Source organism: Equus quagga, chromosome 2, assembly GCF_021613505.1.
Source record: "Equus quagga isolate Etosha38 chromosome 2, UCLA_HA_Equagga_1.0, whole genome shotgun sequence".
NCBI lineage: Eukaryota > Metazoa > Chordata > Mammalia > Perissodactyla > Equidae > Equus > Equus quagga.
Window position 1 is genome coordinate 127,228,795 of NC_060268.1, and position 15,668 is coordinate 127,244,462.

The 15,668-nt window shown below is 55.7% G+C and overlaps 1 protein-coding gene across 1 annotated transcript in view; it reads right to left on the reverse strand.

Moving 5' to 3' along the window:
* LOC124235217 (collagen alpha-1(XIII) chain-like) overlaps positions 1–15,668 on the reverse strand; it is a 93,928-nt gene that overhangs the window by 66,620 nt on the left and 11,640 nt on the right. Inside the window, exon 2 of the mRNA XM_046652814.1 lies at positions 6,782–6,851. Within this exon, the coding sequence (XP_046508770.1) occupies positions 6,782–6,851 (70 nt within the window). The remainder of the gene's footprint in view (positions 1–6,781; positions 6,852–15,668) is intronic.

A 15,668-nucleotide genomic window follows, 5' to 3' on the forward strand; every position in this document is an offset into this window, starting at 1 on the left:
GATTGGAGGGGGCCGGTTAGGGGCTACAGTCGTGAATAAGGTGAGCTACGGTGGCAGCCTCAACAAGGGTAGGGTGGCGGAGATGGAGGGAGTCAGTGGAGTGGGGTCAATGAGGCTCGGTGATAGATGGGATGTGAGGGAAAAGGTGGTGTCCAGGCTGACGCCCAGCCCCCAGCCCAGGTGCTGGGCATGTGTGGTGACGGCGCCATTCCCCGCGGGTGGGAATGTTGGGAGAGGGCCAAGTGTGGGGGAAGATGCTGGCTCTAGCTGTGTGCCCTTTGAGGATGAGCGACCTATGACGCAGCCAGGTGGAGACGTCAAGGAGGCTGCCCGGTGGGCTTCGTAGGCAGGGAAGCTTCTCTCTGGCTGGAAACCCACAGAGGCTCCTCTCACCGGCTAAGAGCCTCATACTAAAAACACTGCTGTCAAGCGCCTGCAGAATCCCAGGCAAATAGTTAGTGATCGCGGCCAAGGAGAAGCCTTCACAGGTGTACACATCTTGGTCTGTTTTTACTTCTCACTGGAAGGCAAATTACTCGTCCCAGTATGTGGTTTTGCCTGGATTATGCATTGAGCACACACCGGGCATTATGTTAACATGGTAACCAAATAGCAAAACTAACGGGCAAGGCTGTGGTGGGAGAGAAGGATGGAAGGAGCCCCAGGAATGCTGTAGCAGGCCTGGAGGGGTGAAAAGTTCACCAGGTAGAAACAGAGAACAAAGAGGTCAGGACAGCACGAGGGGATGTGCCCAGGTGAGACACTCGTGGACGGGCAGGGCAGGAGTACCGCACAGTGGGACTCTGGTCAGGGACTGGGCTGGAGAGGTGAGGCGGGCTTATCATTGGGGTGGCGATATGTATGGGCACTAGGGAGCCATGGATGGCTTCTGAGCAGAGGAATGGAATTGACAGAAACCAGTAACTGATGGAGTACAATGGGTGAGGGAGAAGGAGGCACTGACGCAGCCACTATGGGTTGGAGCCTGGGTATCTGGGAAGCCAGATGGGCAATGAGACAGGACTGCAAAGTCAGGAGGAGGCGGTGGGTGGTGGAGGGAGAATGAAGCTGACATATCAGGGGAAAGCCCATCCCTCTGGCTGAAGCAGAACAAGGGAGAATCTGAATGGAATAGGAGGGTCTCTTCCCAGGCTGGCCCTCAGGAATGTGCCTTAAGGAATAGCCAAGAGTGACTCAGAATTAACCTGTCAATTATTTGTACGTAAAGCAGGGTTCTGAGGTACCTGAAAACAGAATGTCTTTAGTTAAATATTCTCCCCAAAATAACCATCAGCTCTGCAATCCTTTCTCCATTAATGGCACCAAGGGACACTTTGGTCTGAATTCTCCCTTTTCTGGGTTAGCCAAGGCTGAAGTGAGGAGAAGCATAAAGAAAGGGGGTTGGGGAGTCACTGTGGGTCTGCCCTGCTGCAGCCCAGGGGGTGAGAGGGCCCAGTTCCAGTGGAAGCTCCTGCCATGGGCCCTGCCCATGTAAATGCCATGAGGCTAGTGGGGGCGAAATCTGTGCCAGGACAAACAGGGCAAGGCCAGACAAAAGAGAGGCTTCAGGACATGTGGACACCAGCTCTCCCTACTCGTGGAAGATAACCAAGCTGGAGAGGCGGTTCCAACCTGAGCACAGATGGCAGCACAGGAGAAAATAGAGCCCTGTTCATAGAATCACAGACTTCTGTTGCTGGAAGGACCTTCTTTCCCCTCCAAGCCATCCTCTGCATCATTGCTAGTTATTGCTCTGGAATACAAATTGGATCAGGTCACATCCCTGCGCCCCAAACCAACTCTGAGGCCACATCTCCCGTGGGGTAACAAAGCCAGGGCACAAGTGTTACTGCCCAATCTCCTACACCCACGGCAGACATCATTAAGCAACTGCCGTTCTGCTGAGCCTGGATGGAATCTCAGAATCTGATTCAGCACAGCCCTCCAGGCAGCCATTAGCCATCAAGCACCCTTAGGATGAAACCATTTCTGTCCTGTTGAACAAAGAGAGCTGGAACTCCTCAGCCTCCTCCTTGGCTATCTTTTTCCATCCTTATTTCCCATAGCTGCTTCAATGCTCCAGCTTCCTTCAACTGCTTGCCATTCCCAAACATCCCTGCCTTTTTCTCCCTCTCAGAGCCTGTGTCTGTGCCAGCGCCTCAGCCTGGAGAGGCCTCTGTGCAGACTGCTGGTTGTTCCTCAGTATCTGTTCCTCCACCTCCCACAGTAATAGAGTTGCATCTGGGTGTACAGCTGCCCCGCCCAAAGCGCTGCCTGGCCTCCCTTGGACCCAGGGTTAACACATGACTCAGTGCTGGCCAATGGGACCTGAGCAGAGGTGATGCAGCTCAGGTTTTTTCTTCAAGTTTTGCTCCTAAGGGTTTGGGCACATACTCCGTTTGCCCTCTTCCCCTTTCACACTGGCCGAGGGATGGTGAGAATTAAGCAGCTGCCAGGGGCCCGGAGATGGAAGTCACATGAAGAAGATGGCAAGGCCACCCTCCCAGCCCTGGACCAGTGCCCCCTGGCCTGCTAAGGAAGAGCCCTCCCCCTCTACTTTGTTGGAGTCCCTGTATTTGGAGGTCTGTTGTTACGGTGGCAGCGGAGTCTATATCCTAACGATATGCTCTCCCACCTACTCCTTTGTTCCTTACAACCAACCTCCAGTGCCACCCCCTCAGTGAAGTTTTCTTGGAGTCCCAAGCACCTCCGGGAGCCCCAGCACTTTGTACACATCTCTTATTAGCACCCTGTAAACCAGAGGATGGATGTGGCCTCTCTCACTAGCCAGGCTGAAGGCAACTTCTTTCCCCTTCGCCCATCCTCTGTAGCAGAGCTGGCTATAGTGCTAATGCACAAGCCTGATCATATTGCCCCTCGCCCCGACTACTGTAGTCCAGACTTCTTGGCCTGGTGGCCAATACATCATCCGGCCTACTCGTCCCCTTCGAGATGAGGCCCAGATAGCAAGTGACCTGCTCCAGCAGCCCAGCTGGCCATGGCTCCCTGTGTGTGCACAACCACACACCACCCCTCACACTGCCAGCCCCACCCAGCCCCAGCATGGCGGGCCTGAAGTAGCTGCTTCCTTGCCGGCTGGAGCCTATATTGTCCTGCTCCTCATTAGTTACTAAGAACAGGGACAAAGAGTGGGAGAATTTCCCTGATCTTTGTATTCTTCTCAAGTGGCCTAGGAAGTCCCACGGTCTGTATATCTGTTCCCAAGCCCCTTCTCCCGTTGCACCAGGCCACATGCTTTGCACACAGCCCACACCTATTCCTCTGAACTCCTGGCCACTGTGACCCTCCTATTGAGGCCTGACCTTTGGCATCCCGTCCCAGGCCTGCAGGCCCATCACTGCCCTGGCAAATAGTGCATGTAGCCCAGAAGCAGGATGCAGCCAGATCTCAGCCAGTAGATGGCTATTTTGAGACAGGGAGGGTCCTGGGAGGATGCTGGCGAGGTCAGAGTAGGAAGGGAGGGAGGTAGATTTTCTACCCATGATTATGTGTCCCAAGCCCTCTGGATGCCGCCCAGGGGCCCAGGGCCGCCACAAGGAAGGACACACCCACCACAGGACTCCGGCCTCAGCCCAGCCAGCCGCAGAGGCAAACTAGAGGCAGGCATGGGTTTGGGGCTGTATGCTCCAATCCCAGTGGCCACAGTGGGCAGGAAGAGTGTGTGATGTTTGCTGTGTCCCAACAGTGGTGATTTCAGCATCAGGCAAGACTCAGAGCAGTCTTGGGGCAGGGCAGGGGGTGGGACGTGCGGTATGTGGAGGCGGGGAGGGGTCAGAAACCAACAGAGGGCAGATGGAGAACATGAGAAAGAATCCAATTGACGATAATTGATTGAGCATTCATTGAGCATCTACCACGTATGGGGCACAACATTAGATTCTGGCAAGACAAAAGTGAATGATGCTTTGACTTTGTCTGTAGCACCTTACAACTGTCAAGTCCTCCTGCGAGTATTAGCAGCCTTAAAGCGGTTCATAAAGTGGTTTATAAACTCTGACTCTAAGGAAATAACCTAAGATGCATCATTTAGGTGCAAGAATGAGAGTGGTATTCTACTTATGAGTATGGAGATTTGCAAATATTGCAGAATGTCAGAGCTCCACTCTGCCCGTCTCAAGGGCTCTGGGGAAGGTCATCCATCCATACAAAGTGCTCAGGGCTGTGCCTGGCACGTAGAGGGTACACATAGGGGCAGTCACTGCTGTTACTCACAGCAGGTTGGCAGGCACACGGCCAGCAGGCTTCAGTGTGAAGGACATAACTTTACTACAGGGTGAGAAGCCTCAGGCTGGGCAGAGGGGGCAGGTTCAGGGACCCAACAGGACCCAGCCCTCCCAGCAGACTCATTCTACTGCATGGTTCTGTTGTCTGAGACGCCCCTGTGCAGCCCTTCCAGCCCTTTTCTGCTGACTCTCCAAAAAGCTGGGAGAGCATCTTAGTCTCCTTCCAATTTGCCTCAATTTTGGGTCTTCTCTTTAAATTCTCCTGGTTTTACCCACCTGGCTCTGATCTATACTTCGGGCCAAACTGCCCTTGGGGGAATTCTCTAACATCTGGGACGTTGCTCCCAGGAGCTCCTACTCTCTCTGCTCCCGTCTCCCGGCCACATCATTCCCTGCTGGCGCCCTCACCCACAGAGGACCCGCATCCAGCCCTCCCTTCTCCAACTGCACCCCTCCTCTCCACCACTCCTGAGCTGTTCATGCTGCTGCACAGCTTCCTCCTCATCATCCAAGAGCCCTGGTCCCACACAGACTCCCAGGGGTGAGAGGTGCTGAAGCACTCCTCCAAACCCTTCCTCCCTCCTGCCCCATCCTGTCCCAGCCCCCAGCCTCCAGGACCACCTGAGCCAGACTCTCCCAAGCATGAAACTGATACCTGTTGGCGAGGCACCCATGATGATGCTGGGCAGGGCACATGACACCCAACCAGGCAGGAGGGGAGAAGGGCCATCCTTTGTCTTGCCATAAATGAGCAGCCCACATTGCCCCCAACACCAGGACATGGAGTTTGACAAGGATTTCTGGCATTTTTAAAGTGCAAGAGGAACTGAGGGAAAAAAAATAGCAATAATGCTTACTGGGAATCAGGAAATGTGCTAAGAACTTTCCAAAATTATCTCACTGACTCTCCACCATCTCTCTGCAAGGTGGGTATTATTCCCATTTTTCAGACAAGGCAACTGAGGCAGAGAGAGGTTAAAGAACTCTGAAGGTCACACAGCCGGTAAATGTCGGAACTGGGATTCAAACCTGTATTTCCGTGGTTCCAAATCTCCTGCCCTTCACCAGCATTCTACACTTTGAGCAAAAAACAACGGCAACTGACCAAGAGTTATGGGGACAACAGACACGATTATCTGAAATCTGCCCTCAAAATCCTGATGCTATAGTCGCTCTGCCCAGGCCCCATCACCCCACCCTCGCCTTCATCTCATCTCATTAATCTTAGCATTCTTTTCCCAATGGCTTTCCCAGATCCCCGGGCTCAATCTCCTGGTCTCCGAGGGAGGGAGGGTGCTTCCCAGGGTTCCTGGACACCCTTTAATTAACCTGGATGACCCTCTTCTGACTGGGGCCAGCTGAATCCCGTCACGGTCTCAACGTCTCCCGTGGCAGCACCCCTGAACTGTGACTCCCACCTCAGCCCACTCACTCTTCGGAGAATGTGGTCCCTCCATTTCCCATATGCTCAACATCTGCTGGGCTCTCCTCTCAGGCTTGGGGACCCTGAGTGAGGGCTATTAGGGACCCTCGGCTCCTGTGTCCAGTAGAGGGCCTGCAGAGAGCCCAGGGAGTGACCTGCCCATGCCACCTGCCCACCGCAGGTATCGAGGGGCCACGCTGTGAGCTGGCAGAGGGTGAGAGCAGGGCAAAGCCTCTGTGATTACCCCTGTTACTTTGTCTCCCCTAAACCTTTCTGGGAGCGTCCTTCCTCACCCCCAAGGAGTCCAGCCCATTCCAGTTTCTCATGGGAACCGTGAAACTGGCTCATCTGTCATTCTCACAGCCTAATAACAATGGTCAGCAACCTAGAAAAGTCCTCCTGAACCATGACTTCTCATTATTATTAATTGTGGACAATGCCCTGCACGTGACTGTGACGAGATGAGCAGACCCAGTGAGGAGCACAGAAGGCACTAGAACAGGCGTCCTCGGTGGTGATCTGCCCCCACAGGGCGAGCAAATGGCAATGGCGGAATCTGAATCCAGATGAGACTGGCCGACCTTTTCCACCACATCACCTTGCAGCCCTTAGCTCACAGGCGAGTGTGTGAGTGTGCCTAGCCTGGCTACCACACAGTGGACACGCAACACCCTAAGCCACCCAGCTAGGGCTGGCAAGGTTTTCCAGTTCTGAGGTAATTCACCATCCGGGTAAGAAACACTTGTGTACACCTACTATGCGTCAGGAGTGGGAGGCACAATAGTGAACACGATGAGCCAGGTCTCTGCCCTCCTGGGTTTAACTTCCCTTTGACTCTGCACCATGCTTCATGATCTCATCAGATGGCACACCCTGGTGTGCACCGTGTCAGGCCCACAGAAGAGTTTATGAACGAATGAATGCTGGAATGAATGGATGATGAGGGGGATGGGTGGGCTGGTCACTGGGTAGACAGAAGGTGACCATCACAGATATCATCATTCCCATCTTTCAAATGAAAAGTGGTGCTCTGAGCAGGGTGTGGCCGGAGCAGAACTGCTGACAGAGCCTCTGGCGTGTCCCCATTCTAGTCACTATTCGCAGGGCTCCTTACCTGGCGGGCAGTGACACCCTGGAGATGTCTTCGGGGCCTCCCGGCGCCTCCGAGAGTGGAGCTTCCATTTCTGCACAAGGAGAGAGAGAAGAGGAGTCACTGGGAGCCTGAACCACCAAGTCCTGGAAAGCGTCTGTGGGCTGGCGGGAGGCGGGGGGAGAAGGGGTGCTGGGGGGCTGGCAGGAGGACTGTTCCTGCATCAAAGACTGGCCACTGGGCATCTGGATAATAAGAAGCAGACGGAGAAGGTCTCGTCTAGGTAATCTCGGTGTCTGATGTCTTCCCAGGGCTCTTGAAGAAATTAACCCCAACCACAGAGCCTATAAACCAGCTGGGGGCTCCCACACCCCACACTCATGGCACAGCAACCTGCTTCTCGCGGCTCTCTGCTAATTGTTTCCTGTCTGGGTCTGGGCTCTGATGGACCCCAGAGGCAGGGACTGTGGCTTCTGTTCTGGTGTCTCTCACAGAGCCAGGCACAGGCAGCCCTGGGCAGGCGGGGAGTAGGGGGCTGGGCAGGCCCTCGGCCCCTCCACCAAACCTCTTCCTCACCAGCTTGCAAATCACTCAGCCAATCCAGAGGACTCTGCAGAAGTGGCAACAAGTAGACTGAGACACCTCCTGCCCTCCAAGAGCTCAGTCCCCAAAACTGCCCCGGCCACAGGCACACAGACTTAACCGAGAAGCCTCTGGGGCCACACTGCCCGGGTTCACACGCAGGTCTGGGACCCGAGCTGATATAAATCCCTACCTCACTGGGTTACCAAGAGGATTGAAAAGGTTGATGCTAGAAAGAAAGGGGCTGGACGCCCCGGGGCGCACAGTAACCTCAGCTGTTGTTACACTCATGTTCCAGGTGAGGGGCCTGTGGCCAGAGAGGAGGCTGACCCCGGCCGAGGGCAGGGCCAGAGGAGGGCACGGAGCCATGATTTGAACCCACACTCTCTGCTGCCAGCGCGGCAGTGAGAAGCTGGTAGCCCCAGGACCACATTGGCCTTTAGATATATTTTATTTTGTTCCCATGGTGATTTTTTTCCCCTTGAATTTGCTGCCAGTATTTTGAAGTGGCTGATTTCACACGCAAATCTGCATTTCTAATTTCTCTTGAAAAACTGGAAGATCTAGCCACAGGTCCCGTCCCACGGCTGGCAGTGGCTGACTGTGTCCAGTGCACTGCAGTCCCTGACGTGTGACCCCGTGAGGAGGCCAGCTGGCCCCTCAGGAGCATTCCTCCAGGATTCGTCTCCTCACTAGCGTGTAATCCTGCACTCGGGATGGGCAGCGAAAGAGGCAGAGAAAGTTGCATGGGAGGTGTCATAGGATTTGGTGTCACCTCTGGTTTGGTGGTGGGGAGGGAAGGCCAAGAAGGCTCCACAAGGACCCCCATCAAACCCGCACTACGTACTGGCACTAAGCTGGGCGCTTTTATACAGAGAATCACATCATTCTTCACAATCCAACTCTAAGGTAGGTTTAATAGTGATCTCATTTTCTACTTAAAGAAACAGAGGCTCAGAGAGGCTGAGTGATGTGCTGAAGGTCACACAGCTAGTATGTGGTGGGTCTAGGATGAGAACTCAGGTCTTTTGATGCAAAGTCCACTCTATCCCACTGGAGAAAGGTGTGTACAAATGCCCCTGGAGAGGGAGTATAGCAGTAGACGTGGGTGGGGGGGCTCTGAGGGCAGAATCGGGTGGAAGGTCAAAGCAGGCACAGGCGAGGAAGGAAGGAATGTCCCAAAGGGGAGCCCCTCACTCAATAGGGGAGGCTGGCACACAAATCTTCAGTGGATGGATGCTGAGGCCAGGTTCCAGGTGGGCCTAGAAGGGCCACTCAGCAAACAAATGAGCTCCCTGGATGGAGTCTGCTGGAAGGCCAGGGATGCCCAGCTCGGGGCCCAGTGCACCAGGACCACCTCCCAGTGGGAGACCGCACATCTCTACATCCCTTCCCACCGATACCATGTGGGCTCCAGGCACACAGTGGACGTGTGACACAAGTGTGCTAAATGGCAGAGTCAGTCAACGCCTGGCAAGCCAAGGCCAGCTGAGTTGGCACATTTGGGCTACAGGTTGCATTCAACAACAGCAAATGCCAAGCACAGGTTGGGCCCTTGAGAGAGAAAATGCAGCACAAGACAGACAGGTGCCTTGCCCTCCTGAGGGTCACCTTCTATGGGAGTAGACAGACAACCAACAGAGAAACAAGTGAATGCCTAAGTCAGGCAGTGCACAGGGCTGCAGAGAAAAGCAAGCAGCGTAAGGGGACTGAGTGATGGAAGGTGGTGGCATTTTACACCAGGGGTCAGGGAAGGTCTCTTTGTGGAGGGGACGTTTGAGCAGAGAGCTGGAGGAAGAAAGGAAATGAGCTCAGCAGAGATCTGGAGAAAGTGTGTCCCAGGCGGAGGGAACAGCAGAGGCGAAGGCCCCGAGACAGGCCTGTGCGTGGAGTGTTGGAGGAGGAGGAAAGGGGCCCGTGTGGCTGGAGTGACGCAGGGGAGGAGGGCGGGACAGGAGTGTGCTAGGAGGGCAGATCATGAGGGCGCTGGCAGACTGTGAATTTAGAACAACTCGGGCCCCTGACGTTTCCGTGGCTTATTGACAGCCGTAAACTCCAGGGCCAGTGTGGGTACTGTGGTGCCATCCAGGCCACCTGTCAGGATCAGGTCACTCGTCCTTAGCCGCTTGGTGTGTTGGCTGCTGATGGCCTGGTCTTTCTCCAGGAACTGCTCTCTGCTGAAGGGAGCTGCTGACGGGGTCCACTCACTGCCCCAGGCAACATGCATCCAGTTACTCAGAGACACAGGTACCGAGACCAGCCCCTTTGCCTCAACTCAGGATGACTCTGAGGGCTGTCCCATCTGCGGAGCCCCTGAGGACCAGCTGAGGCCTCGGTCCCAACTACACGGCAGCTCACCTCCCCCCTCTCCCTGACCCTGCTTCCCTCACCGCTCCAGTGTTGACCCTAGCAAGACTCCTGCTCACAAACCTCCACCTCAGAGCCTGTTTCCTTGGGAACCTGACCTGAGACAGACCTGGAAGTGACCTTCCTGAGCTGTCACCTGACCCTCACCATCACCCTGTGGAATAGGCCGGAAATCAGCCCATTTTATAATCAAGGAAACTGAGACTGAGAGAGAGAAAGGGAACTGCCTTGAACAAGTGAGCCACAGAGGGCTTCATTTCCGGGTTCTCCACCTTCAAGTTCAGTACTTTCATTCAATCAATTCAATATACCTGGAGCTCCTACTAATTGTGAGACTGTGCAAAATGAGAACAAGACACAGTCCCCGTCAACATCGGAGTTTGAGCCTCATGTGGGAGAAGCGTGTTGAGATGTGTCCAGGTGACTGCAGACTTTGAGTGCTGAGTGGGAGACGGGGTCCTGTGTGCCAGGTAAGGTGTCTAGCACTGAGGGGCCGTGCGAGGATCTGAAGCAGAGGAGGCACGTGGTCAAATCTGGCTTATAGAAGGGCACTCCAGCAGCGTGCTGAGAAAAGACCAGGCAGCGAGAAGGATGCAGGCTGAGGTTCCTCCTGAGGCTGTCACTGTCATCCATCCGACCCAGAGATGCTGGAGCCCTGGGCTTTTGCACGGCAGCATGACAAGGGGAAGGGACATGCAGGACAGGAATGGACAGGGCACAGGACAGACTTGGTGTGGGGCAGGGCCCAGGCTCTGCTGCGGGCAGCCGAGGAGACAGGACAGGGGCAAGAGTAGGCTTGTGGGCAGATGATGAGTTTCGTTGGGGACAAGCTGAATTAGTGGAAGTCCAGGTAGGTAGGGGCACGTGTGGCTCTGGTGCTCAGGAAAGGCCTGGGTGAGGAAGGTGGATCCGGGAGCCAGTGGCATACATCAGGAGGGGAAGGAGACATCTGAGGGGCAAGGGCCCCAGGGGCACAGAGGTGGGAAAGTGGCTTAATTCAGGGTATGGTGTGTTTTCTTGACCCACCCAGTGTTTATTTTAGAAAAGTATTTAATTCCAAGATCACTACAACCTTTCCAGAGTCTGGGCTTCGACCCCACCCATGGACCTTCGTCTGCTGCTCACCTTCTAACACCCCACCCGAGGGGTCCTCCAGCCCGCGGGACCTTCAATCCACCGGTCCTTCCACTTTTTACTATCCCTCGCGGGCCATCTTTCACTTCCTTCCCGGCCCAGCTCAAATGCTGTGGTCAGCGATCATAACCGCCCCCTGGCTGCACCCTCGGCTGCCCTGATGCCCTCCCGCTTCGGCACATTCTCTCGGCTAAGCCACAAACCTGGTAGATCCAGCGACTCCACCTCCCACAAGGGCACCCAAGTCGAGGAATGACGCCAGAGAAAGCACACTACCTCCCTCAAATTCATGATCATTATCTCAGATGAAAGCCCAGTTCTCACCCGTGCTCTCTCCCCAACCCCCACCCCACACCCCCAACGTCACTGTCACCTGATGACCCTGAGGAAACAAAAGCTGGCAGAAGAGGCTTTCCAGAGGCTCTCGCCACCACGCATACCCGCCCATCTGCGTCTCTGCCTGCACACTCTCTCCTCCCACATGCCCCACCTGCGCTCCCAGGTATGGAGGACCTGCGCGAGGACGTCACGCCAGCAAGGCCCCCCTCCCACCTGCATCACCAACTCCTCCTCTGGCCTGGATCACTTACTGCAGGGGTCAGCACGCGTTTTCCATAAAGGGCCAGCTACTAAATATTTCACACTGTGTGCGCCATATGATCTCTATCACAACCACGTAACTCCACTGTCGTGGGTGAAAAGCACGGCTGTGTCCCATAAAAACCAATTTACAGAAACAGGCTTCCAGTGGGAGTTAGCTGTCATTCGCCCGGCCTGGATGTAATCATTACACAAACAGGCTGTCGTTCCTCCCATCACAAAAAGGGAAAAGAAAAATCTTCTCTTGACCCTGTTTAGCTCTTTCCTGGAACAGCTCCCTGATGAAGGTGTCCTGCTGCTGTCCTGGACCGCTCCGGTCAGGCTCCCACCCGCTCCCAGCCCTGCGGGCGGCTCTCCTCGCAGTCACCAAGGCCTCTGTGTTACTGAGTCCAGCGGACGGTCCACCGCTCCCTCTTGGCTGTCACAGCCTGTGCTCGCTCCTCCTTCTCCTGGACAAGCTTTCTTCACTGGGCCCCCAGGACTCTCCCAGTTTCCCTCCAACCACTCCTGGGCTCCTTCTCAGTCTCCTTGGCTGGTGCCTTCTATCTATTTGACATGTTCTATCTATTCGAAATGTTAGAGGGCGGCCTGGTCTCACCTCTTTTCTTTCCGCACTGGCTCCTGGGGACTCCCAGCCGGTCTTATGTCTTCTGCCTACTTGACATCTCCACCAATAGGCATCCCGCAATTAGCCCGGCAAAACTTTGCTCCTCATATTCTGCCCACTCCCCATACCTGCCCCTCCCCCCATCTTCCTCCTCCCAGGGAACGGCAACTCCATCTTGCCAGGTGCTCAAAACCTCGAGATCATCAGTGATGCTCTTTCTCCCTCCCTCCACAGCCATTCAGTCAGCAACTCCTGTTCTCAGACACACCCAGCATCTGACCCCTTCTCACCACCTCCCCCACTACCACTTGGTCCAAGCCTCATCATCTCTGGCCCAATTACTGCCATCACCTCCGCATGGATCCCCCTGCCTCTGCCCTTGCCCCACAGACTATTCTCTACACAGCAGCCACGGTGACCACGCAGGCCTCCTTGATGTTCCTGCACATGCCAGGCTTTCTCTCACCTCAGGGCGTTTGCACTGGCTGACCTCTCTGCCTGGGATGTTCTTTTCCTAGCTAACCACCCGGCTCACTCACCCTGAGGCCTTCCTTGCCCCTGGTGGCCTCCCATGATATACTTACTATCCCCTCTTCCCTGTTTCATTTTGTCCTTCAGAGTTTGTTGTGGCTGTTGCCTTGTTTATCTTGCTTATTGTCCCCCCACAACTAGAAGTAAGCTCCATGAGGACATGGATATTTTGGTCTGTTTTATTTACTGCCATGTCCCCAGTGCCTAGAACAGGGCCTGGTATACAGTATGCGCTCAATAAGTATTGGGTGCTTAAGAATCAGGAGATTCCACGTAAAGGTCTGAATTTCTGGTCTCTCTCATATGATGGGAGGATCTTGCAATACCGGGCCTTGGTACTGATCAGGTGGTGCTGAGTGGTGGCTGCCCCTCTGAGGTGGGCATGTGTTGTCCAGGTCACCACAGTCCCCTCCCCCTGGCCAGCTTCACCTACTTAGGCCACCAGCCTGGCCCCCTTAGGCATCTGAGTTTGAGACCTGGTTGGTGAGAAAGTCCCCGGCTGAGGCCCAGGAGCTGGTGGAGAACTTCCTGAGGCCCTGGGTGGATGGACACCCGCCGCCCTGGACACAGAAGCCTTCCTGCTTCGCCCCCGCTGGCAGCCAGGGCCTCCTGGAATGCCTGCACCCCGGCCAGAGCTGAAACAGCACCGCTGACCATCGAGGCTATTAAAATGCCTGTGTCAGGATCAAAGGAAAGCGCCGAGCTCCCGGGAGTGCGCTCCAGCTCCAGCTCCAGCTCCCTCCCCATGCTCAGCCCCAGGGCTGTGAAGGGGCTCAGGCTCAGCCTGGGCCTCTGTGACATGGGGGCCCCAAGCCACGCCATCGCCATCGGGAGGCCAGGTGAGCTCTGCATGCCAGGCTGCAACCATGGGCCTGGTACCTCCCCTCCGTGGAGTCTGCAACCACCTCAGTGCTGCTGCGGAAAGAGCCCTGGAAACCATGAAGCACTTACCAGGTGGAATATTAAATAAGAATTAACGTTAACAGTAATGGCTATCCATACTGAGCAGTATATACCGGGCACTGTGCTGCATGCTTTAGGTGGAAAATGACATTGAACAATTAAATCTGGTACAGCTGACATACGACTCCTATTAGAACCCCCTGCTCTTGGAGGCTGCCGTGGGACTGAATTTTGGGTTAGCACAGACAGCCCCCAAACTCCGACGGAGCACCCACTGCATGCGGAGCTCAGCAGACAGTGTGGACATGGGCTTGAGCCACACTGGGGAGCACCAGGACCTCGGGGTCAAGTCCCAGCCCTCCCACTAACTGTGTGTTAAGCACGGGATATAAGCCCCCTGGACCTCGGCTTCCTCATCTGTAAGGTGGGGATAATATTAGTTATCCGCTGGGCTACACAGCACGGCTGGAGGGGTAAAATGAGATGGGATCAGAAAACAAAAGGAGGTGTCCAGATGTGAAGAAGGGTGGGCACCTGCTGTGCCAGCTAGTTTTTCTCAGTGGCCAGATCAAGGCCACTTCTCTCTTGAGCTGGTGCCAGGCCTGCCTCCTTCTACCTGCCACAGTGAGGCTGCCTGGCCTCAAGCAATGCTGCAGACACGTGGTCAAGGTCCCTGTCATGCCCCTCCCCCTCTTCCTGCAGAGAGTGGTGAGGGTTCTGCCTGCGGCCCTGCCTCTTGGCCCTGAGAACTACAGGTTGAAAGAAGGAGCTGCCCATTGAAATGGCCACCCTGGGCAAAGCTCTGGCCTGTGCCAGCATCTGATTACAGTGCTGGCACACAACGGGCACACCAATCTCATCTGCTGGAGCCCTTCTCGTTACCCTGCGCCAGAACAGTTACCGGACCGGTGCCCGGTTGCAGACTAAGCCAGCCCTTTGAGGGCAGGGCCTGGTCTGCTGTCCCCGATCCACACTTGAACTGAATTACTTACTTTTCGGTCTGCCCCCCAGGATCCATCCTTGCGGTCCCAGGAGGACGTGGGCTTGGGTCTGGGCTTCAGCAGAATTTGGACAGATGGAGATAGGGGAGGGAGGGCATTTTGGGGAGAAGCAAAGGCACAGAGGCAGGCCCCAGGCTGTGCAGTGCTGGGTCCCAGGCCTAATTCCAGCGACCGCAGGAGAGGGCAGGCCCCACAGACGGGCTATGTTAAGGAGACAGGCCCATGTGCGGCTGCGTGCCCCGGAGTACAGGCGGCTCAGTAGGGTGAAATCAAAGCAGAGGAAATTGAGACACTCAACCCACACCCACTGGCACTGGACTCGCCCGCTCTGGGGGCCCATGTGCTGGGGCCTGGGCAGGGGTGCCATGGGGGTGCCTGAGGAGCTGTGCCCTCCCTTCCTCCACAGCACTCTGTGCAATGGACTTGGCACCTGATCACAGACTCCTAGGGCCATGAAACAGGGGCCCGAGAGTCCACAGGATGCCACGGGCTGCCTCTGCCTCCTTGTTTCAGCTGAACCACAGAGATGTTCCAGGCTCCGCAGAGCAGAAAAAGTCAGGGGGAGGAGGTGTGCACCCTGTGTGAGCCTTCCAGCCTTCACTGAGGAGGTCCTTCCTTCCACCAACCTAAGGCCCTGCGGACACCTCACAGGAGTCCAGGAGCTGGGCCCTGGAATGAGGCGGATGTGAGCGGGAGCCCGGTTGGCGTGGGCATAGGACCTCAGGGGTTTCAGGGAGTCTGGGGTCATCTCCAGGCCTGGTGCAGAATGGAGCTGGGGCCCCTACAACAGAGCAGGGAGGTGCTGGGGTGAGTGGCTGGGATGGAAATGGGGAGCATCTTCCCTCCTCCTTCCCTTCCACAAAGGATGTGGAGCATCTCTGTATGCCAGAGCCGTGCCCAGTGCCGGGACACATTCGAGCAAAGCAGACACGGAGGCTGCCCTCACAGAGCTTACTCTCTAGGGGGCCACATGAGAGTCTACCATCCACACTCCTCGACAGGGGGCACCCACTGTCATCAGAGCCGTGGCCAGGACGGCCAGGTGCTGAGAGCTGGTCCTGGGCATGGACTTGGCGGTTCATCATGGGGAAGTGATAGCTGGGCTGAGATCTGAGGATGAGCAGCAACTCCCCAGGTGAGGGGCCGAGGGCCTGGGGGCAGGGGAAATGGCCCAGATCTGACACAG